General features: G+C 40.9%; 1 protein-coding gene across 1 annotated transcript; it reads right to left on the bottom strand.

Annotated features, from left to right (window-relative positions):
- Window positions 1-1,306: 1,306 nt before the first annotated feature.
- On the bottom strand, window positions 1,307-16,168 carry CBLIF (cobalamin binding intrinsic factor; the record flags this gene model as incomplete). The annotated part of the gene is made up of 9 exons (XM_082627966.1): window positions 1,307-1,368; window positions 3,704-3,822; window positions 5,955-6,156; window positions 7,527-7,704; window positions 11,809-11,990; window positions 13,836-13,976; window positions 14,368-14,505; window positions 15,216-15,392; window positions 16,090-16,168. 9 exons carry the CDS (start codon window positions 16,166-16,168, stop codon window positions 1,307-1,309), a joined length of 1,278 nt encoding a protein of 425 aa, XP_082484092.1.
- Window positions 16,169-26,730: the final 10,562 nt, after the last annotated feature.

Genomic DNA, 26,730 nt, shown 5'->3' with positions numbered 1-26,730 from the left:
TCCATATTACAAACATTATGATATGTTATGAGAGAGCACTTATTCACCACTCCCTGAGGGTTTCTACCATTGTAACAGCCCTGGTCTTTTTCGGGGATACAGTGACTTACCTAATAGCCGTGATGGGTGTGAGGATCTGGGCCTGTGTGGTTCATGCCTCTTTCTCCTGGGAGCCAGATTGTTACCAGAGAGCAGGTTCTTGCTCTGAGATGCCAGGAGGGGAGGCCTGTGATGGGGCCGTGAAGTCTGCCCACTTCTGGGCTTCAGTTTTAGGAATGTATTGAGGCTGCATATCTAAGTTTTTTTGTCTAATCGTCCCAGCTGACATTTAGATTCTTATATATATCTGTGTCCTCTTATGATTTCCCCCTTTCTATAAATTTCAGAATTAGGACTTTGGGGGATCAAAGTGTATATCTTATGTCTTTTGATACAAATGTTCATATTCTTCTCTAGAAAGTTCCTTCCAGTGTTGACTCCAACAAGCAGAATTTACCAGTTGATTGTCTTAAATTTTTCTCCCAAAGATCTGTAACTTCAGTATTTATATACACATGTAGGGCAGGGTGAAATTATAGATCTATATTTTATATCTAAAATATTATATGTATTATTTATGGGACAGTTATATATCTACATTTAATATATAAAACATACTATATGTTAAATTTATATTAATATTAAATACACACTATGTTCATATTAATATATTAAATACATAGATAAATTATATAAAATATATTTGAAATGTGATTTACACAGAACAAATATTGGAAATGGAAGTTTGTGATATATCGATAACATGATTTACCTAGTTCTGAACCATCTGGGAGCTTCATATGAAATAATTTTGGTCACTTTATGTATGGATGAATGTGTGTGTACATATATATGTTTACACTAGGTGATTTGAAAAGGAGTACTTGGTATAAGAAATAAAAATAGAAGTTGTAAAGATACATCATTTCCTTTATAGAATAAAAGAGTGTGTTGGTTAATTAATCAAGAAGATCAGAATGACCTTCCAAAATATCAGCCAGACGTCCCCTTTTCCCCCTCACCCTAGGTTTAAATGATGACTAGCTGTCATTGTCTTGAGAAGCCAGACTTTTTCTTTCATGGGTCACAGATGTTGAAACTCCAGTGAAGTTTGCATCATTTATTTTACATTGTGGTTTCCATGTTTTAACCAGGAATATGGTAGCATTGTAAATACCGACTTTTTTGCACAGATTTGAAATGAGGTGAAAAAATAATTCCAGCCGTCCTCTGGGGACATTTGATAGAAGCTCAATCCTTCTCCTCCTTAGTACTTTGTGAAGTTGGCTGTGATGTGCTCGTTGTTGACGGGTATGTAGTCAGCAACTCCTGGAAACAAGCAGAGAACAACACGAGGTGCCCACGGTGCCCATAACCACACCACCCTCCCACGGGACCAGCCCATTAAATTGGCTAGAGAGACAAAATCGCCATAGAGTTGATTAGTATGAAGGGAGCATGGAACTGAGATTCAGGGGTCCTTGTTTCCAGGCTCTCAGTTGCCATATGGAGCACATCTTTGGCCAAGCCCCTTAGCTTGTGCCAGCCTCCTTCCCTCATTTACACTATTGTACTACTAGTATTTATGCTGAAGAATTATTTTCAGGATTAGAAGTAATGACTGCCAAATGCCTCATACAGTACCTGACACATAATAAGTACGCAAGAAAGTAGTTACTATTAAAATGGCTTATGTAAGCCAAATTTAGAGCATTCAAGGCGGGAACTCATGTTCGTTTGAGAAGATTTTGTAAGAAGTGGGGAAGGGCAGTGGGTTGAGAATTCTTGTCTTTCTGGGCAGGAAACACAGCTGATGACATAATCGATGATTAACTCTGAAGTAGCCAGGCATCAGAAAGCATGACAATTCCAGGCCCAAATCTTTTTGGATCTCAGAGGACTTTCTTTTCCCCAGAGAAGAAAAGTAACTGGCAGACATGAGAATTAGCCTGATTTAAGTTCCCAGGGCAGTTCTTGAGATGAAGGTGGTAAGAGAATTAATAACGATAGTGATTAGCATTTTTGAACAAATACCATGCAAAAGGCACTGAATTTACTCATTTCAAACACATTATTTCTAATCCTTACAATAAGCTAAGAAATAGTTATTGCTCTTTCCATATTATAGCTGTGGGCACTGTGCCTCAGAGAAGATTCATTATTTGCCTAGTGTAGCTAGAAAATAAGAGAAGGGGCTTCAGGAATTCCCTGGTGGTGCAGTGGTTAGGACTCAGCGCTTTTACTGCTGGGCCCAGGTTTGATCCCTGGTCAGGGAACTAAGATCCTGCAAGCTGTATGGTGTGGCAAAAGAGAGAGAGAGAGAGAGAGAGAGAGAGAGAGAGAGAGAGAGAGAGAGAGAGAGAGAGAGAGAGAGAGAAAGGGATTCTAACCAAGGCTTATGTGACTCTAAGATCTTTCTTAAACGCTGTGCTGCAATTCCACAAATTCTGACTGGCCAGATTTTTTTTGTCACATCCATGGTAGGCTCTAGGAAAAACGTCTCTCTCATTGTAATCTTGGATAATGAAGCATCTTGACAAAGAATGGTGACAATGAACATCAGGTTAACTAGGTAACATCATCCTTCGACAAAAACATAGACCAGTACTCTTTTTTTGTTTTTTTTGTTTTTTTTTTTTGCGGTACGCGGGCCCCTCACTGTTGTGGCCTCTCCCGCTGCGGAGCACAGGCTCCGGACGCGCAGGCTCAGAGGCCATGGCTCACGGGCCCAGCCGCTCCGCAACATATGGGATCCTCCCGGACCCGGGCACGAACCCGCATCCCCTGCGTCTGCAGGTGGACTCTCAACCACTGCGCCACCAGGGAAGCCCGAGCAGTACTCTTTTTAAGTTGCAGGATATTTTAGTATTTGCGCAAACATTTTAAAGATTGTTAAGGTTTTGCTGAAGTCTGAGTTTTATTCTTCCCCCTTTCCCCACACAAACATTCTTCTTTCTGGTGATTTTTAACAACACTACAACAAAAGAAGGCAAAGAATGGATTTTGAGTGAAGCTGTGGTCTTGATAATCTGCTGTATCACGTACTACATGTATGCCTTGGGCAAGTCCCTTTTTTGTTTGTGAGACTTAGTTTTTTTTGTTGTAAAAAGAGTCACTAATGCCTACAGAGTTGATGTGAGTATGAAATAACATAACGTTACTACATTAATAGATGTTATCTTATCCCTCTCATTTATTTCCCACTGGCTATGAATTCACTGTTCTTTTGCTTTACACATACGTGTTTAATTTTTTAACCCCAAATTGACCATCTTCTTAGATCACACACTTAAAAAAAAAATCTTTCTCACATCTGCTTTTTCCTTCTTTAGCTCTTACTACTTTAGGTCAATCCACTTTTCTTGTTCACTGGATATTTTCCCACTGGCTCGGAGTGGAGTTAGGATTCTTGCTTTTTTCAAAAGCTATTTTAGGGAGCTACCCATCTGTTCTATGTATCCATCTATCTATCAACACTGTATATATATTCATAATATATCTGTGTATGTACATACGTATGTAACAGCTATATGTACAATTATTGTATATACATAGAGTCTCACAGTTATTTATCGATTAAATAAATGAATAAATTAAATATGGACATGAAAGACTTAGCCTTCAAACGATGGAGAAAATGCCCACATTACTTTTCTTCTCTCACCTTCATTTAAAGGTATTTCGTCGCCCAGGAACTGCCAATACGTCTTGTCAGTAACATTTTCAGCGATATTGTTAATAGAAGAGACCATAAGTCCCCAGGATGTCATTGTGGTTTCAAATCTGTAAGAATAAAATCATATACGATTAATACCTCACTTTAAGTCAGGCAATAAGAAGTTAAGATGAAGGGATAGAGACCTTCTAAATGCTTTAAAGATCAGAGAAAATCATGTTTCAAAGAGAAAATGCAAATGACTAATGAACATAAAATTACTTCACTTGGAATTAAATAAAAATAAAATGAACAGATTTTTAAAAAACCTATCAATAAGCAGATTTTTTAAATGTAAATGTCCAACAATGGGCAAAAAAATTAGGTGAGAGATGGAATGAATATCCAAGATTGACTCTTTTGCAGTTATGAAAATCATATTTTTCAGTGAAATGGGGAAATGCTTATGCAATAATATTAAGTGAAAATGTGGGATACACATTGTATCAGAAATATCTATCTATCTCGTATATTATGGATCACAACTATTGGTAATATGCATGGAGAAAATACCTATAAAATTATAAAAAATATCAATGGTGATTATATTGTAGGTAGATGTTTTGTTTTCTACTTTATGCTTCCCCCCTTCAAAATTTCTTCTATGTGTATTTATTACATTTAGAGTTAGGAAAAGTTAAATCAGGCAAAATTAAAGCTAAGCTTAGAGAAGAAGTAAAGTATATTCATCAGGTTGTTGGAAAATTAAGTATTCTCAAAATGCGATCTTTATCTTGACCTGTTCTACAGAAGTTAGGGAAGTTATGGAGCTGGTCTGTGGACAGCAGACATGTGTACTTATCCTAACCCTGGAGAATAGATCCCATGTCACTCGTCTATTCCTTGGCCTTTGTCAGTCTTCTGGACATCTCTCTGCAGAATTTGGACTGGGCCATCTTTCCTTTGAAAGTATCTCCTCTTTTTCTTTCCATGACCTGTCATCTTCCCCCTCCTCCTCCTATAGCTTAGGCTTCTCCATATTTCTCTGCTGTTCCCTCTTTTTGCAAACTATAAACATTCCCCAAAGTTTAATGTTCTCCTTTGTGATTTATTTCTGTATTTTCCCCTTTCCCAGCTGGGCAGTAGAAAGAACATAAGAGTCAGTCAAATCTGGGTTTAGATCTGAATTCCAATAGTTGCATGTTATGTGATCTTCAGAATATTACTTAACCATTTTGGGCATAAGTGGTTCTATCTGTAAAATGGGAATAATTATATCAGTCTCATGGTTTATTGGAAGCATTGTATCTGCCACCTACTACACTGTCCCTAACTTCAGTTGTCAACTCTATCAGATGACTACCCAATCTCTTTTGCTTGTCCTGACCTCTTTTTCTAGGACTTCCTTTATACCTCCAAAAGCTTCCTAATGTTTCTGTTTTGAATGCCAATAATTAATCATCTAAAGGAATTGGATTTTTCTCTGAAGGACATTCTTTCTTCTGACACTCCTACCAATAGTTTTGAAGCTTCTTGCTCTTGAGCCCCACATGCAGTCACTCATGAGCCCTGGGGCATCTTCCTTGGTATGAGTACATTTCTCCAAGATGAATTTCTCATCAGTTTACAGCTTCATTTCTGTAGTCATGCCCTAGCTTTCCTCCTTGTCACTCCTTCCACAAACCAATGAACATTTTACAACATGACTTTTCTTACTCAAAAACTTTTAATGCTTCTCTGCAACATGAAGTCCGAATTCCTTAGCCTGGTAAGGAATATCACCAATCTATATCACCTAATCTATCACCCAATCTGTCCTTCCAGACATCATTCATTTAATTCAGTCCTGTATTCTCTTGTCTGGTCAAGCTGGTCTACTCATTGCTCAGTTCTGTCTCGAGTGCTTTGTCTTCACCATCCCCCTCTTCCTAGAATACCATCCTTCCATATCTTCCTGTATGGTACCTATTCTTTGAATGTGGTCCAAAGCCACCAGCCTTCCTTGATTCTTCTAATCCACACTGTGCTCTCTCTCCTTTGAATTTCTGTTTTAAAAACTCCATCTTATATTGACTCGAATGATTTAATTTTTATGAGAGCCTTGCCTGGTTACTAGATTGCAGGCTCCTCAAGGGGCTATTAAATAAAGATCTGTTACATTATCAGAAGGGAAAAAAGCAAGAAAATGAAGGAAGAAGAGAGAGAATGGGAATTCAGGTTGGGCTTGGGAGGAATGGTGAACGTCACTTGTAACACTCACTTGAATGTGGGGTTTTTGCGCTGTGCTTCCTCTAGGACAACAAGTAGCACTGATCCTCCTTTTACAGTAACATTGATGGTCTCATTGAAGAAAAGCGCCACATTCCTCAGCTGGTTATTTATGGTGTATTTGACGGTGATATTGGATGCTGAGGTGGTAGCACGGCTAGGATGGTTGAGTAGAGTTGGTTGCACCTCATGACCTGGGAGGAGCAAAGAGGCCAAATCTGTCAAAGATTATGGGGTTTGTAGTATAGGTACAACTTCTCTGTTATTGGCAGCTTATCCCAGAACACATTTCAAGAGATGACAGTGGTTTTGTGTCCTTTGTGGATTGTTCTGAAGAACTGGTGTGACCTATGAAGCTCTCATTTCCATCCTAGAGAATTGATCGTAGCTGAAGAACTGACAGCTAGCTTAATAACGAACGTTTATTTTGTTAGAAGGATTTGTAAACTGAAGGGAGGATTGTGAGCCCTAAGTCATGTATTTTACACGGTGCTCACTGTTCACTTGGGGGTTTTTGTTAACCCGAAGAATCTGGAAGCAAAGGTAGTAAGTTTCAGACCATTTAACAAAATACCTGGGCACCTAGTGCAGAATCCTAGGAAGGACTCCATGGCCACCTTGTTCAAGTTGGGAAATCTTTGGGAAGCAGCCTAAGGAGTTAATGAATGTGGCTATGTTTGGTATGATTGTGTCAGATTGCTTAATTGTGGTCTCTATAGATTCTGTACTGAGATAGACAAGGAGCTTACTAATCTCTGCTTATCTCAGGAAGTCCGTGCAACATAAGATGAATCATACTTTATGTTAGTATTTGATTAGAAAGAAGAGTTGGAGGAATCTATACCAAAGACTCTGGGGTGATAAATTTTTTTGCAGGACTCTACTTTCTAGATGTATATTTCTGCCATGTTTGAATTTTAAGTATCTCTGTATTATATTTGTAAATGGATAAAATAAAGATATCTCAAATAAAAAGGTAATGTGCCAGATTTCCACCCCATCCCTTTGGTGTGCTGTGAGCACATTTTTATATCTCCAAGTCTTGGCTGAAATGTCAACTCTGTTCTTCTCCTAAGTTTCCCAAACTCAGTGATTGGTCATACTTTCTTTGCTTTTGCACTCTATATGGCTTCATTTCTGTTTAATACTTATTTCATTCTTCCAAATATTGTAGTTTTTGTCTACATACCATCTCCTGACTTTGTAAAGAGCAGATATGATAAGATATTGCCTAATGTTTGGTGCATTTGTCAAATGAATGAATGAAGTCATATGTTATTTTACTGTTAGGACCATGGATCTTCTCTCTCCACAAGCATCCAACAAAATGATTTACCTATAGTAGGTACTCAGTAAATGTGTGTTGAATGAAGTGGATGTGGGAGCAGAATTCTGAGGGCAGGACAGCATGGCTGTGTGCTAACACACAACTCTTGGGAACTGGCCCTGCCTACGTGGCAGTCATGGATATAACAAGACCTTATGCCACTTAAAATTGGTCCACGTATCATTCCTGGCATAAGTTGCCACTTTATAGGGAGAGACAGATGTTAAGAGTTCTTACCAGGGCTGCAAGACACATGGGGCACATCTAGGTATGTCTTGCCTTTCAGGGAAGGGAGGATTTGGGCAATGGACATGGGGTTGCGGAATTTCCCCTCCTTAATCTCATTCAGTACGGAATCCATGGTCTGCTGACAGTTCCACTCCTTGTTAGGTGGTTCAGGTGTCACGGAGAGAGCCTGGGGCCAGGGCGGGCGTGGGAGGGTGGGTAGAGAGAAAGAGAGACAGATTAGGTATAGCTGAGAGTTGGCCTTTATTAGCCTTATAAGGGACAGACTTGATCACTAATCTTTGTGATCAACCAGAGTCCAAAACCGAAGCTGCACGAGGTTCAGGACAACATCTGTCTTATTCACGGCTGTGTCCCCACTGCTTAGTTCAGTGTCTGTCACATAGCAAGTCACACAATAAATATCTGAGCTACACTCAGTTTCAGGGAGTGCTATTAGGGCTTCTGTATTTACTAACAGTTCTTGCATGTAGAAGGAGGATGAGAGCTGGCAAGGCAAGCTCCTGGAGAAGCTTTATTGTAGGACAACCTGGCCATCTAACGGTAGTAGACTTCTTTTGTTTTTTGTTGTTCTACACACCCTTTTGTGGACTCTTCCCACATTCTTTGGTCATGTCAGTACTGTCAGCTAGAGGCTCCACGATCCTGGCCACAAGGGTGGACTCATGGGCTGGGCTAATCGTAGAGTGCTATCCTCTTGGTGACAGTGATTAATGGACACATGCACTAATTAGAGTCCTTCCATGATACACAGACATTGGGAGAGAGAAAGATTTCTTCCCCCTTGCTGGGGTTAGTAATCATTGAGGTGCTAGTGACCATCTTTCTCAGCCACTCTGAAGAAGCCATACAGCAGGAGAGAATGAGAAAAACCATGGCTGAGAGATGATGAAAGAGTGATCCCTGATGTGATTTGAGCCCTTTATTCTGATTAATCCTGAAATCACCTAATCGAGCCCTGGATCCCCCAGTTTATGTGAAATAGTAAATCTCCATTTTTTTTTTCTTAAGCAAAAATTATTTGGGTTTCTGTTATTTGCAAAATGAGTTTTGATGAATACACCAAGCAAGTCACTCTACTTTGCTGAGTTTTCTGTCTCACGGGTAAAATAGAAATCATAGCTCCTGCCTACCTTTGGGGCAGTCATTGGAGGTTCAGATGGGATGCTATGCAACAGCATTTTGTAATGGTGTGTTGCAGAAGCTGTCCTTAGTACCTCCCTGCCTTTAGGGTTGTGCTGACTCATCCACCAGAGCATGTTAATGGTCTGGGGTTGCTGATGACCCATTCACTTGAAGCTTTGAATGGGAAATGGGTGAAGGGAGGGGAGCCAGAAATGGCTGTGAGCTAGAGGCAGTACTGTGAACAACTAGGCAGTTTTGACAGGCTCTGTTAACCTCCGTAACCATGACAGTGGCTCTTCCCAGAGGCTCCTTTACAGGGCAGTTTGGTTAAAGGGCATCAGTTAGGCTTTCCCAGCAATCGTATCTGTATCTTGTCCACTTGCCATATTCATATGCCAAATCCCACTAAGTGAGATATATCCCCTTGGGATAAAACATCACAACACCAACTCTTTAGAAAGGAGTAATGCATTAGCCAGTTAGAAGTCAATAATAACTTCGCATGAAGAAGTTTATGTCCCCAAGTTAGGTTCTTGTCAGAGGAACCTTGAAAGCGTTGGAATATTTATGGAAGAAAGAGGAGGAAATGCCTCTGGGAAACAATGTGGGTGGCCTAGGTCACTTGAAGGGCACTGACAGCTGGCAGAGGGTGAGTGAAGGCTGCAAAGGAAGCTAAATGTCACCTCTCTTCCACTGGGAGAGATCACAAATAATTATTAAATGCCACATTGTGCCTGTGACTTTTTTTATACCTTTGCTATTATGGGGAAAATGAAATTCCAGGAAATTCAATATTTGCCTAAGATGGTGGCCAATCTGGGATGCACACCCAAGTTGTTACAGCCTTAGACACCCTTTGTTTTTGACACTAGAACATTTTAGGTTAGAAAAAGTTTATATAGTAGATATCTGGTGATTTCAGACTTCGGACTGCCTGGGAACTCTGGCTTACAGTGGGTAGGGAGAGGTTATGTATCCTAACTGACAAGTAATCTGCCTTTGATATCTGGATATGGATGAGGTCCTGCCTTTTTCCAAGGAAAAACTTTAATTCCCAGGTACAGCTTTTCATGGTGTACTCTGCAGGTGCTAAAATCCCAAACAGAATTCACAAACCAAATTAGCAAAAGCAAACACTTCTCTGTCTGGCTCTAAGGTGAGCAAGGTTATTTTAAGTGAGTCATGAATAAAACTTGCCTTAGATTTCTTCAAGACTTCCTTTGTTCCCCCACAGAACTTTCTAGACCTGAGCCCTGGGAAAGCTTTTGTATGATTCAGCCATAAAAACAAACAGTGTTTTGCTCTCTGACAAAATTTTATTGACCACGACATGATGTAGAAACTGACTTTATTTTCATTAGTTGGTCCTATGGCACATTGGAGTGGGGACTTTGTATTTACTCTTACGTTTAACATGAACGAATTTCTAGTCTATTTATGCCCTTTGCTCATTTTTTAATCTTAATTTAAAAAAATTTTTTTAAATTGAGATGTAATTGACATATAACATTATATTTGTTTCAGGTGTAGTAACAAATGATTTGATATTTGTATATATTGTCAAATGATCACAGTAAGTCTAGTTAACATTCATCACCACACATAGTTTCACATTTTTTATATTGTGATGAGAACTTTTAAGATTTACTCTCTTAGTAACTTTCAAATATATAATACAGTATTATTAACAATAGTCACCACGCTGTACATTACGTCACTAATTTATAATGTATAGAATATCAGACCAGTCTCCAGCCCCCTGCACTAGTCCAGAGCTAAATTAGGTTTAGGGTGGGCATTGTAACTCCATGGTTCTGTTTCTTTATTTTTTATTGATGTATAGTTGATTTACAATATTATTTTAGTCTCAGGCATATGGTATAGTGATTCAGTATTTTTGCAGATTATACTCCATTATAGATTATTACAAGATACTGGCTATAATTCCCTGTGCTCTACAGTATATCCTTGTTGCTTATCTATTTTATGCATAGTAGTTTGTACCTGTTCGTCCTATACCCCTAATTTGTCCCTCCCCGCTTCCCTCTCCCCTTCGGTAACCACAAGTTTGTTTTCTATATCTATGAGTCTGTTTCTGTTTTGCATATACATTCATTTGTATTATTTTTTAGATTCCACATATAGGTGATATCATGCAGCGTTTATCTTTCTTTGCTTGATTTAATTCACTAAGCATAATATTATGATTCTCTGTTTCTTGGGATTTCCAAGTTGGGAAGGTCATGATGTAGTTTTTCTATTAATCCCATGGGGCATTTTGAGACTGGAGCATAAATTTCTTAGTTTGGACTACAGGATTTGGCCACAGATGACCCTTTAATTTTTGATTCTAGTTGGTTCTCTCTCCCCGTTATTATTGGTGTGTTTTCTGTGGGAAGATGTTGCCCTAATCAACGGAAGGGGAGGGGTGTGTGTGTGTGTGTGTGTGTGTGTGTGTGTGTGTGTGGTTGTATTTGGAGCTATATCAAGCAGCATCTTATAGAATCCAAGCCTGAGACTCTATACTAGGGAAACAGGACTGAGCATAGACTTGATGACCAGACACATCTGGCAATGACATATATTAGGGATCTTTGTGAGGTTGAACTGAGACTGAGATAGTAAAAGACCTTGACAAATATTAGATGTCCAGGCAGTTTTAGATTATTTTCATTAATCATTTTGAATACAATCCCACCTTTTCTTGGATCAAGGTAAAGATCTGATAAAAGAACACTTGATTGGCAGCATGGAATCAGAAGATTCCAAATTTTTTGAGGACCTCCTTGAATATCCTTATTTTTTAATACACCAAACTTTCAATTGTCTGTAATTATTATGAACAAACTGATCATTATTCATAATAAACCAATATATTTCTTGGATTTATTTATTTATTTATTTTTCCCATGGAAGGGAAAAGAGTTCATGCATATTTGATTTTATACTTTACCTGTGAGGTAGGGATGAATTAACACATACCTGCATTTCACCAGTAGAGAAACTGAGGCACAGGTGCCGTAAGGAATCTACCTCTAGTCACAGTAGCTGGTCCTCCCCAGAGATACTACCAGAAGCCTGGACTCTTGGTCCTACAATCCAGGCTTAGGGACATGGACCCAGCGAAGTGTATCAATGACGCATTTACCTGCATGGCAAGGCCAGTGCTGTAGAGGTCTCCGATGGTGCCACTGGGTTGGATCCTCATGCTGATATTCTGCACAGCATTGTTTAGTACGTAACGGAACAGGTCTCTGTAACCATCCTCTGAATCTATGGGGATCTTGTTGTACATACAGGTCAGAGCCAAGGTCTCCACTGCTCCTGTGTCTGAGAATCACAGCACGGGATAAGACAACCACCACCACCACAATATGAACAACTAAAATTTGTATGCTTATTGTGTCCAGGTTCATTATCTCCTTTACCCTTCAGGACAATCTGTGAAATAGGACCTATAATTATCTCCATTTAGGGGATGAGGAAATGGAGGCTCAGAGAGGTTAGGTAACTGCCTAAGGCCACACACCTGATGCAGATCTGTATGACTCCACAGCTCACGCTTTGAATGAAAGTCGACTAGCAGCATTTTCAATCCCACTTCTCTTGTCCCAATGTTTATCTTTCAAAATGTCAGCAGTTGGTGAAGTTCCAGCCATCACCACCTCTCATTGAAGTCCTCTCTGTCACCCCACACAACAAGTGTCGTCTCTTTTCTGGATTCCTTTGGCATTTGTTGTTTGTGCCTGTTTTGCTATCTCAGCACTCTCTGCTGTTACTGTGCCCTGTGAGTTCTCAGATGGGGGGAGGGTGGTGATTTTCATCTCCCATAGTACCCAGCACAAGGGCTTTTTTCATTATTTCATTCTTATTATGGGTGAACTGAATGGGCAAACTCTGGCATGACGAGACCAGAAGAAATCAAAGACTTGCCTGATGGCATTTTTTTCATCGATCTTTTCCCTCCCCACCCTAATCTCCACCCAAAATTTCATCACCTCATTAAGGATGAAAATGTTGGCAAAGAAGTCCCAATTTCCTGAACTGGCAGAGAGGCCCCAGCAATGCATGAGGTCCCAGATGGGAAACAGAGGCCAGTCTGTGTTTGACCCATGGGGAGGGTACTTGAGTAAATATCTACCTGTGTGCCGGTCTGATAAAGCCTGAAAAGAGAGAGGTTGCTGATGCGGCATGTATAAGGGGTGAAAACCTGAGATAATACTGTTGCTTAGATAGTGGTAGAGGAGAAAAGATGACCACCAATGAGGGACATAACAGTAGCCCCCACAGAGGGCATCATACAGAGAAGGGATCGTTATGTGCAGAAGAAGGACATGGTGTGGTAGAGGATAGAGCTTCCATTCACAAGCAGCCACGTGCTTGCAGGGTGAAGGAATAAGATGGTTCCAGTGCATCCTTGAAGGGGAGCATTATGGGTTTAGTGTTCAGAGAGTAGCTGTTTAGTATAAAGAGAATATTTGGGGACTTCCCTGGTGGGGCAGTGGTTAAGAATCCGCCTGCCAAGGCAGGGGACATGGGTTCAAGCCCTGGTCTGGGAAGATCCCACATGCCACGGAGCAACGAAGCCCATGCGCCACAACTACTGAGCCTGCACTCTAGAGCCCGCGAGCCACAACTACTGAAGCCCATGCACCTAGAGCCCATGCTCCAACCCCGGTCACCGCAACTAAAAAAAAGCCCGCGAACAGCAACAAAGACCCAGCACAGCCAAAAAAAAATAAAGAGAATATTTGGATGTAGTAAGGAGAAGCATCGAGAAGAATAGAGTGTGGAAGCGTCAGCAGCGATTAAAGAGGAGGTTCAGGGTGGGACTGAGTCCAGACACTGATTTAATAATTTAATCACTCGTCTGGGAACAACTCCTGACTTGGATGACATATTTATTGTTCTCAATGGAGATTCTGATTTGTCTGTAACTGTCAGACACGTCAAGTATTGTTCTGGTTTCTGTTTTATTTTCTCTCTTTCATTTATACCTTAATTCACATGTCCAACAAATATTTGCCAAGTATCTCTCATTTACAGACATTTTCATGGTCCTCAGCTCCTCTTCCATGGAAAGCGCCCTCCCTCCCACTTTCCCTCCAACTCTACCCTTCAGTGACCTCGATGTTCCCAGCTCAGGGCACTGTGTGAAAGTGGTGACCTACTCACCCACGTTGAAGGGAGTGGGATTGTTCTGCAGGCTCTTGGCAAAGAGGGCTGCTATGGGTAAAGTCGTCTCCGGGTGGTTCTGACACAGCGCCAAGATCGCCAGACTGAGCCCATAGAAGGTTGAAACGTGGGTATTGAGGCCTTGGAAAGGGATAGAGGGGCTTCATAAGACTAACATTCACCATAAAGAAGATATTTGTGAAAAAGGAAAAGGCAAACCTTTTAAAGAGACACTGCTAGAAAACCTGTGCAAAAAGAAGGATACCATATGGCAAGAGATAACTTCCGTGTGTCTCAGAATAAGACTGTCATCTGGCATGAGAACAGAATAAAAGGGATGCTGCTGTCTTCAATGATGGCATAGAACTGTTTCCCTGGGATAGTGGTCTTTTCTAGTTCATTGGATTGGAAGTGGAGATCTCACTTGTGGGATCATCAGAGGTACTTTGTGTCTCTTGCCTAAACTTCCACGCTCCCTTCCTTTTTCTTTATAGATTTAAAATTCTCAGGAAAGGCCCTTTGCCTCACTTACCCCTCCCTTCTGGTGAGGTCGTAGTGGAAGATGCCCAGTTCTCCATTCGACTCTGTAGAATCGATACTTTGTTCCCAGGGTCTTGGCAGGAGGAGTTGAGGGCCATAATGGTGAGGGCTAGCTGACCAATGGTAAGGTCTGTAGAAGAGAGAACAATATAGTTAAACAAAGGCATTCTCAGGGGAGAGAGAGCACCAGGGGCCAGGCTGAACTCTCTGCTTCTTTCCAGATCATTTCGATTTTTTAAATAATGTGATTAGTTTTTTGATCTTTCTCAGGGAAAGAAGTATGGAAAAACATTAAGTAGGCCATTAATCTAGTGGCCTCTATGTGACTTGACAATCCCATCAGGAATTCCTGGTATCTGTTTAGAGAAGCAGCAAGAATACCCGTACAAATTCATATATAAACAATGTATAGTTACAGGATAATTTTACCTTTACTCAAGTTTATCTAATTTGAACCTCACGGCAGGACAGAGAGTTTATTATTATTGTTCTTGTAGTTGTTACTGCCGTTAATGCCATTGTTATTAGAATTATTTGCATTTCGCAAATGACCACCGTGTGGTTGATGGGGATCTGTGACTAGTTCGAGGTCACAGAATTAGTAAGTGGCAGAGCCAGACCTGGAAATCCGCTCTTCTCCATTTAATCTAGAGCTCTTTCTGCTTTACTGCCCTCCTGTGTGAATGCCCTGACTTCACACATGAGTCCTTCCAGGTATGCAGGGAAAGGTGTTTGGGGGATTCAGGTACCATCACAGGTAGCATTGGGGTGGGGGGGACATGGAGGTGGGCCCTGGGGGTGGAGATTCAGGGAGCAGGCAGAGGGGCCCTGGCTTCTCACCAGCTGTGTCACTGTCCATGAGCTTGTGAGTCAGGCTCTTCTGGGCCTCCAAGTTGTAGGCTCCGGCCAGGTTCATGGCAATCAGGATGCTGGGGTTTGGGAAGGTAGAGTTGACCACGGAGCTCTCCATGAGCACTTGGATGCCATTAACCCAGGGCTGCTCTGCTAAGGGAACAGCTGCAAGGGACAAAGCCGTTTACCAAACCCCTCATCCTCATTCCCTCTTCTCAGAAACATGTTTCCTGTGTCTCTTAGGAGAAGACAGGATTAGCCTTGGTATCCTCAGGCATGCTCCCTTTGGAGTGATTATTAAAGAGCAATGGAGAAAACATTGGGCTTTTTCTTTTGAGGCCAGTTAGTCCCTACATCTTCCCAAATAACCCTTATCTTTAAGAAAGTGATTTTTCACTTAGTAACATCGAGCACTATGGCTCACAGACATTTCATGCTATTTCTAGCATGTTCCTAGAAGTCACTGATTTCCTTGCATCCATTTTTTTCTCCCTCTTACGTGAAAACTATGAAAGATTTGGGATATGACCTATCCTCAGCAGGTACCCAACCTTCTCACTAGTAGTGGTACCTGGTCAGAACAGCCACTGAGGGTCTTTCTCTGTATCTTCAGCCATCATTCCTGCAACGGTATTTCCATTTCTCTTAAAGTAAAATGCATCGACTTGCCTCTCCAAGAACTTATGCTATTAAGTCAGGAAAGACGAACCACAGACACCCACACCCTGACTCACCCGTTTTGGAACTCCTAGAGTGATCGCTGTTTTCAGGCACTATCTCACGAGCAGACGTCAGTGTCTGAGGTTTCTGCCTATCCCCAGGGTAACTGCTTCCCTGACCTTGGAAGAATTGCTCTACTCACAGCATGAGCTTCGGGTCTGGGTGCTGGTCCCAGTCATAGCCCAGAGAAGGGTCAGGAGTTGGAGGGTGATCCGGGTCATTCCACTCTCTCCTGTCCACATCTCCCGTTCGCACGTCCCAGTGTTTGCAAGTAGAGTATTTCTCTACTCTTTCTTATATATGCTTCTCTTTGTAAAACAGTCTGCCCTCCTCCCCCATCCTCCAGCCACTCCTGACCACTTATGCTCACTGCTGTCTCCCTGATAAAACGAATTTCCATTTGCTTATCTAAGTTTACCGACTATAGAGCCTCCAAGGTGCCTGAAGGTCACCTGTAGGCCGCACAGTCATAGGAGACACTCGGGGCTTAATATGCGGTGAAGGCAGCAATGACCAAGTGCCCTTTACTAAAATCCTGGCAGGCTGGCTAATGTGTGAATGTAACAGAGAGACCTTCTCCTAAGCCTTTGCACACCCAGACCACCTCTTGGCTGTTTATCGGCAACCACTTCATTGAGGTTTGGGGGATTCCTAAGGCACCACCTCACAGTCTGAGGCACTTGCTTTATTACAATAAGCCCTCTTAGGCTCTCAAGTGAGCCAGGTGGGCCAGGTGAGGTCTGGCTTTATGCAATGAATTAAATTGACATGACCTGGGTTCCAGCCTAGGCTCTTTGAAGTTGTTTGATGTTGGGAAAGCAATGGGCCATAAATCGTTTTGTTTGATTTCTCTTTCCTTATCTGGGGATGAAAGCAGTTTCAAACACCCAGGGCTTTCAGATATTATTATTATTATTATTATTATTATTATTATTATTTATTATTTTTTATTTATTTATTTTTTTGCGGTACGCGGGCCTCTCACTGTTGTGGCCTCTCCCGTTGCGGAGCACAGGCTCCGGACGTGCAGGCTCAGCAGCCATGGCTTACGGGCCTAGCCGCTCCATGGCATGTGGGATCTTCCCGGACCAGGGCACGAACCCATGTCCCCTGCAACGGCAGGCGGACCCTCAACCACTGAGCCACCAGGGAAGCCCCAGATATTATCTTTGAAAGTAAGTAATTGCAAAACGTGAGCTCAATGAACTATATTAAGTAATATGTATATATTAAAAAATGTTTTTAGAATTGTAGCTGTATAATAAAGCAAAGTATATCTCCCCCTCACGCAGAGAACTGGAAATAATGAGATTATGAAGGAGGGGGCTACTTTTTTTTTCTAACCACCGCATTTTAAGTAGCTCCTTTTAGGAGGCCATTCTCACAGTGACTCCCAGCTTAGACTAACACAATATTGTAAATCAACTATACTCCGATAAAAATGGAAAAAATATACCATATGATGAAAAAGCAAAAAAAAAAAAAAAAAAAAATTCAAATTCCTTTGAACGACCTCCAGGCCCTGTAAGACCTGGCATCTGGTTTCCTTCTGGACCTCACCTCCACCCACTTTCTCCTTTGTTCCCTCTGTTCCAGCAGCGCTTCTTGTTCCTTGAACCCATCAGCCACCTTTGCTCTTGCTGTCCTCTCTGCCTGGGAAATCCTTACTCCAAATCCTCTCATGGCGGCTCCCTCACTTCTTTCATGTCTCTGCTCAAAGGTCAGCTTTGAGAGAAGCCTTCCAGACCATTACACGTGAGACAGCCTCGCCCCCCTGACACCCACCATGCCCCTTACCTGCTCTAGCGCCTCACCCTCTGTCATACTCTATGTGTAGTTCACTTACTGTCTGTCTCCTTCCCCACTAGCGTGTCTGCTCCAAAGGGGCAGGAGCTTAATGTATTTTGTTCACTGCTTTGTCCCAGGTACTTGAGACACTACTCAGCTCACAGTAGGAATCAAATGAATACTTTTTAAATTTTTTTATTTATTTTTAAATTTTATTTCATTTTATTTATTTCATTTTATTTTTTAGTTTCTGGTGTACAGCAGAGTGATTCAGTTATATATTCTTTTTCATATTCTTTTCCATTTTGTTTACTACAGGATATTGAATATAGTTCCCTGTGCTATACAGTAGGACCTTGTTGTTTATCTATTTTATATATAGTAGTTTGTATCTGCTAATCCCCAAATCCTAATTTATCCCTCCCCTACCCCCTTTCCCCTTTGGCAACCATAGTTTGTTTTCTAAGTCTGTGAGTCTGTTTCTGTGTTGTAAATAAGTTCATTTGTATCATATTTTACATTCCACATGTAAGTATCTTATGATATTTGTCTTTCTCTGTCTGACTTACTTCATTTAGAAAGTTACTTCATATTCATATGATAATCATATGTTAATCATATGATAATCATAAGTTACTTCATATTCATATGATAATCTCTCTAGGTCCATCCATGTTGCTGCATGTGGCATTATCAAATGAATACTTTTTGAATGAGTGAATTAATGAACAAATATATAGCATGGGTGATAAAAAAAGCATTTTTTTTTCTTTCTTGGATTAATTTGGTGGTTTCAAAGGTGAGAACACAGGGTACGTATTGGGGTGTGCTAGACAGCTTCTAACATCGACCCATGTTCCCACCTCCTGGCATTCATGCTCTTATATAATTAATCCCCTTCTCTAGCGTGTGGGCTGGCCTTGCCTCTAATAAATATAATACAGCAAGAGTGATGGGATGAGGTTGCAGTAGACTGGCTCCATCTTGCTTGCAGTCTCTCTGGCTCTTCTTGCTTTTTGCTCTGATGAAGCAGCTGCTGCGCTGTAAGCTGCCTTATGGAGGGGCCGGGGCAGCAAAGAACTGAGAGCAGCTTCCAGCCCACAGCCAGGGAGGAAGGAATCCCGCTAAGGGTCACGAGAATGAGCTTGAAAGCAGATCCTTCCTCAGTTGAGCTTTGAGATGTAAGCAGCCCCAGCCTATATCTTGATTGCAGCCTCATGAAAGACCATGAGCTAGAGGACCCAGGTAACCTGTCCCTGGTTTCCTCACCCATAGAAACGGTGAGATAATAAGTGTTGTTGTTTTAAGCCATTGAGCTTTAGGGTGACTTGTTATACAGCGATATATCACTACTACACAGCATTTGGTGGGAGATGAAGCCAGAAAAACAGTTTTGGTCTGCGTGGTAGAGAGCCTTGTATGCCATATGAAGGAGCAGAATAATTCCCCCACCTCCAAGACGTCCATATCCTAATCTCTGGAATCTGTGAATATGCTAAATTACATGGTAAAGGTGAGACAGGCTGGGACCTGGGACCCTTTGTGCAGTGCTGCAACGCTTGAACCTGGACAAATGTCTCCTTGAGCAACAAAATACAAAGAAACTATAAGGGTCTAAAAATAACTTCATGAATGTGCAGTTGGGGCAAATTCTGGACAAAAAATACAAAAAGACCAAACAAGCTCAAGTGGCACCTCTGAAGAGCTGGGAGCAAAAGCAGGGGGTTGGGAGCAAAAGCAGGGTACTGTGCATGCCTCCTGTGCACGATACCGCCAAAGGGGTGGGCAGACCACCTAGCCACCCCCCCGGCCCGAGCCCCGGACACATCCCTACCTTCACCCCCACAGCAGCTTGCTCCTGCTCGGGGAGTGAGCTAGCAAGGGAACATGATGCTTGTTCTTGCTCCCCCCTGCTGTAGCAGGGGTCCCAATAAAGCCTTGCCTGAATTTCTTGTCTGGCCTCTGATCAATTTCTACTGACTAAGGAGGCCAAAAACCCTGGTCGATAACAAAGAGAATTAAGGTCGTTATTAAACTGACTTTAAAATAGGAAGACTATTGTAGATTATCTCGATGGACCCAATATAATCACAGGGGTCCATAAGTGAAAGAGGGAGGCAGGAGACTTAGAGTCAGAGAAGGAGATGTGATGAAGGAAACAGAGGTCAGCATGATACAACTGCTGGCCTTGAAGGTGGCGGGGCCATGAGCTTAGGAGCGCAGGATTCCTCCAGAAGCTGGAACACACAAGGAAATGGATTCTCTCCTAGAACCTCTTGAAGAACACAGCCCTTTCAACACTTTGATTTTAGCCCAGTGAGTCCCAGTTCACACTGCGGACCTCCAGAACTGTAGGAGAATATATCTATCTTTGTTTTAAGCCAGTACATTTGTGGTAATTTGTTAGAGCAGCAGTAAGAATCTAATACAGGATTAGGAACCAGCATGGTGCCGACCTTGGGTTCCAGAGCCTGCTCATAACCATCCTGAGATAACCCGTGCACACCTGGTGTGCCTGCTCTTTGAACATACACTTTCTTGTAAATTACCTTACAGCCATGGTTGCTTCAAGACTCATGTTGCCACAGTTGTTTCCATTAGCAAATAACTTTCAGAACAGGAACCACAGAGGCTATACTTTCTTTTTTTCTAATTTAATTTAATTTATTTTTTTATACAGTAGGTTCTTATTAGTCATCCATTTTATGCACATCAGTGTATACATGTCAATCCCAATCTCCCAATTCATGTCACCACCACCCCCACCCCCGACGCTTTCCCCCCTTGGTGTCCATATGTGCTTTCTCTACTTCTGTATCTCAATTTCTGCTCTGCAAACTGGTTCAGCTGTACCATTTTCTAGGTTCCACATATATGTGTTAATATACGATATTTGTTTTTCTTTTTCTGACTTACTTCTCTCTGTATGACAGTCTCTAGATGCATCCACGTCTCTACAAATGACCCAATTTCGTTCCTTTTTATGGCTGAGTAATATTCCATTGTATATATGTACCACGTCTTCTTTATCCATTCATCTGTCTATGGGCATTTAGGTTGCTTCCATGACCTGGCTATTGTAAACAGTGCTGCAATGAACATTGGGGTGCACGTGTCTTTTTGAATTATGGTTTTCTCTGGGTATAGGCCCAGCAGTGGGATTGCTGGGTCATAAGGTAATTCTATTTTTAGTTTTTTAAGGAACCTCCATACTGTTCTCCATAGTGGCTGTATCAATTTACATTCCCACCAACAGCGCAAGAGGGTTCCCTTTTCTCTACACCCTCTCCAGCATTTGTTGTTTGTAGATGATCTGATGAAGGCCATTCTAACTGCTGTGAGGTGGTACCTCATTGTAGTTTTGATTTTCATTTCTCTAATAATTAGTGATGTTGAGCAGCTTTTCATGTGCTTCTTGGCCATCTGTATGTCTTCTTTGGAGAAATGTCTATTTCTTTGGAGAAAATGTCCATTTTTGGATTGGGTTCTTTGTTTTTTTACTATTGAGCTGCATGAGCTGTTTACATATTTTGGAGATTAATCCTTTGTCCATTGATTCATTGGCAAATATTTTCTCCCATTCTGAGGGTTGTCTTTTCATCTTGTTTATGGTTTCCTTTGCTGTGCAAAAGCTTTGAAGTTTCACTAGGTCCCATTTGTTTATTTTTGTTTTTATTTCCATTACTCTAGGAGGTAGATCAAAAAATATCTTGCTGTGATTTATGTCAAAGAGTGTTCTTCCTATGTTTTCCTCTAAGAGTTTTATAGTGCCCGGTCTTACATTTAGGTCTCTAATCCATTTTGAGTTTATTTTAGTGTATGGTGTTAGGGAGTATTCTAATTTCATTCTTTTACATGTAGCTGTCCAGTTTTCCCAGCACCACTTATTGAAGAGACTGTCTTTTCTTCATTATATATCCTTGCCTCATTTGTCATAGATTAGTTGACCATAGGTGCGTGAGTTTATCTCTGGGCTTTCTATCCTGTTCCATTGATCTATATGTCTGTTTTTGTGCCAGTACCATATTGTCTTGATCACTGTAGCTTTGTAGTGTAGTCTGAAGTCAGGGAGTCTGATTCCTCCCGCTCTGTTTTTTTCCCTCAAGACTGCTTTAGCTATTCGGGGTCTTGTGTGTCTCCATACAAATTTTAAGATTTTTTGTTCTAATTCTGTAAAAAATGCCATTGGTAATTTGATAAGGATTGCATTGAATCTGTAGATTGCTTTGGGTAGTATAGTCATTTTCACAATATTGATTCTTCCAATCCAAGAACATGGTATATCTCTCCATCTGTTGGTACTATCTTTAATTTCTTTCATCAGTGTCTTATCGTTTTCTGCATACAGGTCTTTTGTCTCCCTAGGTAGGTTTATTCCTCGGTATTTTATTCTTTCTGTTGCAATGGTAAATGGGAGTGTTTCCTTAATTTCTTTTTCAGATTTTTCATCATTAGTGTATAGGAATGCAAGAGATTTCTGTGCATTAATTTTGTATCCTGCTACTTTACCAAATTCATTGATTAGCTCTAGTAGTTTTCGGGTGGCATCTTTAGGATTCTTTATGTATGGTATCATGTCATCTGCAAACAGTGACAGCTTTACTTCTTCTTTTCCAATTTGTATTCCTTTTATTTCTTTTTCTTCTCTGATTGCCGTGGCTAGGACTTCCAAAAGTATGTTGAATAATAGTGGTGAGAGTGGACATCCTTGTCTTGTTCCTGATCTTACAGGAAATGCTTTCAGTTTTTCACCATTGAGAATGATGTTTGCTGTGGGTTTGTTGTATATGGCCTTTATTATGTTGAGGTAGGTTCCCTCTATGCCCACTTTCTGGAGAGTTTTTATCATAAATGGGTGTTGAATTTTTTCAAAAGCTTTTTCTGCATCTATTGAGAGGATCATGTGGTTTTTCTTCTTCAATTTGTTAATATGGTGTATCACATTGATTGGTTTGCGTATATTGAAGAATCCTTGCATCCTTGGGATAAATCCCACTGGATCATGGTGTATGATCCTTTTAATGTGTTGTTGGGTTCTGTTTGCTGGTATTTTGTTGAGGATTTTTGCATCTATATTCATCAGTGATATTGGTCTGTAATTTTCTTTTTTTGTAGTATCTTTGTCCGGTTTTGGTATCAGGGTGATGGTGGTCTCATACAATGAGTTTGGGCGTGTTCTTTCCTCTACAATTTTTTGGAAGACTTTGAGAAGGATGGGTGTTAGCTCTTCTCTAAATGTTAGATAGAATTCATCTGTGAAGCCATCTGGTACTGGACGTTTTTTGTTGGAAGATTTTTAATCACACTTTCAATTTCATTACTTGTGATTGGTCTCTTCATATTTTCTATTTCTTCCTGGTTCAGTCTTGGAAGGTTATACCTTTCTAAGAATTTGTCCATTTCTTCCAGGTTGTCCATTTGATTGGCATAGAGTTGCTTGTAGTAGTCTCTTAGGATGCTTTGTATTTCTGTGGTGTCTGTTGTAACTTCTCCTTTTTCTTTTCTAATTTTATTGATTTGAGTCCTCTCCCTCTTTTTCTTGATGAGTCTGGCTAATGGTTTATCAATTTTGGTTATCTTCTCAAAGAACCAGCTTTTAGTTTTATTGATCTTTGTTATTGTTTTGTTTCTATTTCATTTATTTCTGCTCTGATCTTTATGATTTCTTTCCTTCTGCTAACTTTGAGTTTTGTTTGTTCTTCTTTCTCTAGTTCCTGTAGGTGTAAAGTTGGATTGTTTATTTGAGATTTTTCTTGTTTCTTGAGGTAGGCTTGTATATCTATAAACTTCCCTCTTCGAACTGTTTTTGCTGCATCCCATAGGTTTTGGATCATCGTGTTTTCGTTGTCATTTGTCTCTAGGTATTTTTTTATTTCCTCTTTGATTTCTTCAGTGATCTCTTGGTTATTTAGTAATGTATTGTTTAGCCTCCATGTGTTTGTGTGTTTTTACCTTTTCTTTCCCTGCAATTCATTTCTAATCTCATAGCGTTCTGGTCAGAAAAGATGCTTGATATGATTTTGATTTTCTTTAATTTACTGAGGCTTGATTTGTGACCCAAGATATGATCTATCCTAGAGAATGTTCTGTGTGCACTTGAGAAGAAAGTATAATTTGCTGTTTTTGGATGGAATGTCCTATAAATATCAATTACATCTATCTGGTCTATTGTGTCATTTAAAGCTTGTGTTTCCTTATTAATTTTCTGTTTGGATGATATGTCCATTGGTGTATGTTAAAGTCCCCCACTATTATTGTGTTATTGTCAATTTCCTCTTTTAGAGTCGTTAGCAGTTGCCTTATGTATTGAGGTGCTCCTATGTTGGGTATATATATATTTATAATTGTTATATCTTCTTCTTGGATCAATCCCTTGATCATTATGTAGTGTCCTTCCTTGTCTCATGTAACGTTCTTTATTTTAAAGTCTATTTTATCTTATATGAGTATTGCTACTCCAGCTTTCTTTTGATTTCCGTTAGCATGGAATATCTTTTTCCATCCCCTCAATTTCAGTCTGTGTGTGTCCCTAGGTCTGAAGTGGGTCTCTTGTAGACAGCATATATATGGGTCTTGCTTTTGTATCCATTCAGCAAGCCTGTGTCTTTTGGCTGGAGCATTTAATCCATTCACGTTTAAGGTAATTATCATTATGTATATTCCTATGACCATTTTCTTTGTTGTTTTGGGTTTGTTTTTGTAGGTCCTTTTCTTCTCTTGTGTTTCCCACTTAGAGAAGTTCCTTTAGCATTTGTTGTAGAGCTGGTTTGGTGGTGTTGAATTCTCTTAGCTTTTGCTTGTCTGTAAAGCTTTTGGTTTCTTCATTGAATCTGAATGATATCCTTGCTGGGTAGAGTAATCTTGGCTGTAGGTTCTTCCCTTTCATCACTTTAAGTATATCATGCCACACCCTTCTGGCTTGTAGAGTTTCTGCTGAGAAGTCAGCTGTTAACCTTATGGGAGTCCCCTTGTATGTTATTTGTCATTTTTCCCTTGCTGCTTTCAATAATTTTTCTTTCTCTTTAATTTTTGCCAGTTTGATTACTGTGTTTCTCGGCGTGTTTCTCCTTGGGTTTATCCTGTATGGGACTCTCTGTGCTTCCTGGAGTTGGGTGACTTTTTCCTTTCCATGTTAGGGAAGTTTTTGACTATAATCTCTTCAAATATTTTCTTGCGTCCTTTCTCTCTCTCTTCTCCTTCTGGGACCCCTATAATGTGAATGTTGTTGTGTTTAATGTTGCCCCAGAAGTCTCTTACGCTGTCTTCATTTCTTTTCATTCTTTTTCCTTTATTCTGTTCCACAGCAGTGAATTCCACCATTCTGTCTTCTAGGTCACTTATCCATTCTTCTGCCTCAGTTATTCTGCTATTGATTCCTTCTAGTGTAGTTTTCATTTCAGTTATTGTATTGTTCATCTCTGTTTGTTTGTTTTTTAATTCTTCTAGGTCCTTCTTAAATATTTCTTGAATCTTCTCTATCTTTGCCTCCATTCTTTTTCTGAGGTCCTGGATTATCTTCACTATCATTATTCTTAATTATTTTTCTGGAAGGTTGCCTATCTCCACTTCATTTAGTTGTTTTTGTGGGGTTTTATCTTGTTACTTCATCTGGTACATAGCCCTCTGCCTTTTCATCTTGTCTATCTTTCTGTGAATGTTGTTTTTGTTCCACAGGCTGCAGGATTGTAGTTCTTCTTGCTTCTGCTGTGTGCCCTCTGGTGGATGAGACTATCTAAGAGGGTTGTGGAAGTTTCCTGATGGGAGGGACTGGTGGTGGGTAGAGGTGGCTGTTGCTCTGGTGGACACAGCTCAGTAAGACTTTAATCCTCTTGACTGCTCATGGGTGGGGCTGGGTTCCCTCCCTGTTTGTTGTTTGGCCTGAGGCGACCCAACACTGGAGTCTAGCAGGGCTCTTTGGTGGAGCTAATGGCGGACTCTGGGAGGGCTCACGCCAAGGAGTACTTCCCAGAACTTCTGCTGCCAGTGTCCTTGTCCTTATGATGAGGCACAGCTACCCTCCCCCCCACCGCCTCTGCAGAAGACCCTGCAACACTACCAGGTAGGTCTGGTTCAGTCTCCTATGGGGTCACTGCTCCTTCCCCTGGGTCCCAATGAACACACTACTTTGTGTGTGCCCTCCAAGAGTGGAATCTCTGTTTCCCCCAGTCCTGTCAAAGTCTTGCAATCAAATCCCACTAAATTTCAAAGTCTGATTCTCTAGGAATTCCTCCTCCCGTTGCCAGACCCCCAGGTTCAGAAGCCTGATGTGGGGTTCAGAACCTTCACTCCAGTGGGTGGACTTCTGTGGTATAAATGTTCTGTAGTTTGTGAGTCACCCACCCAACAATTACGGGATTTGATTTTATTGTGATTGCGCCCCTCCTACTGTATCATTGCAGTTTCTCCTTTGTCTTTGGATGTCGGGTATCTTTTTTGGTGAGTTCCAGTGTCTTTCTGTCGATGATTGTTCAGCAGTTAGTTGTGATTCCGGTGTTCTCGAAAGAGAGAGTGAGAGCATGTCCTTCTACTCTGCCATCTTGAACCAATCTCCTCTATAGTTTCTTAAAGCATACGTTTTGATAGTCTTTGGTTAACTCTTGACTGGACTTATTGATTTATTTCCTTGTTTGTTTTTTCCTGTGCCTAATTTTCTGGTATCAAAGCACTGAGATTCTCTCTGGACAGCTCAAAGGTTTATTTGTGTTGATTACTTCTTTGCAGGTGTAAGTTTCTCCCCTCAGACTCAGTCTAGGTTCTGACATAATCTCAAGCCATAGGATCTTCTCAGAATGCAGGAGTGGCCAGAGCTAGGTTTCACTGGCCAATGTTAGTGGAATGCTAAAGAAATGTTATTCCATTGACCTTCATGTCTGTTTCAGAGATTGAAGGCATTTCTATCAGACAACAGTGTTACTACCTTCTACTTAAAGACCATGGGCTGGGAGAAACTCATCTTTCTCCATCAGAAACGGAGGTTAGCAGTGCTAGAGGGGAG

This window comes from Mesoplodon mirus (assembly GCF_964341445.2).
Source record: "Mesoplodon mirus genome assembly, chromosome: 7".
Classification (NCBI taxonomy): domain Eukaryota; kingdom Metazoa; phylum Chordata; class Mammalia; order Artiodactyla; family Ziphiidae; genus Mesoplodon; species Mesoplodon mirus.
This window is presented reverse-complemented; position numbering and strand designations above follow the sequence as displayed.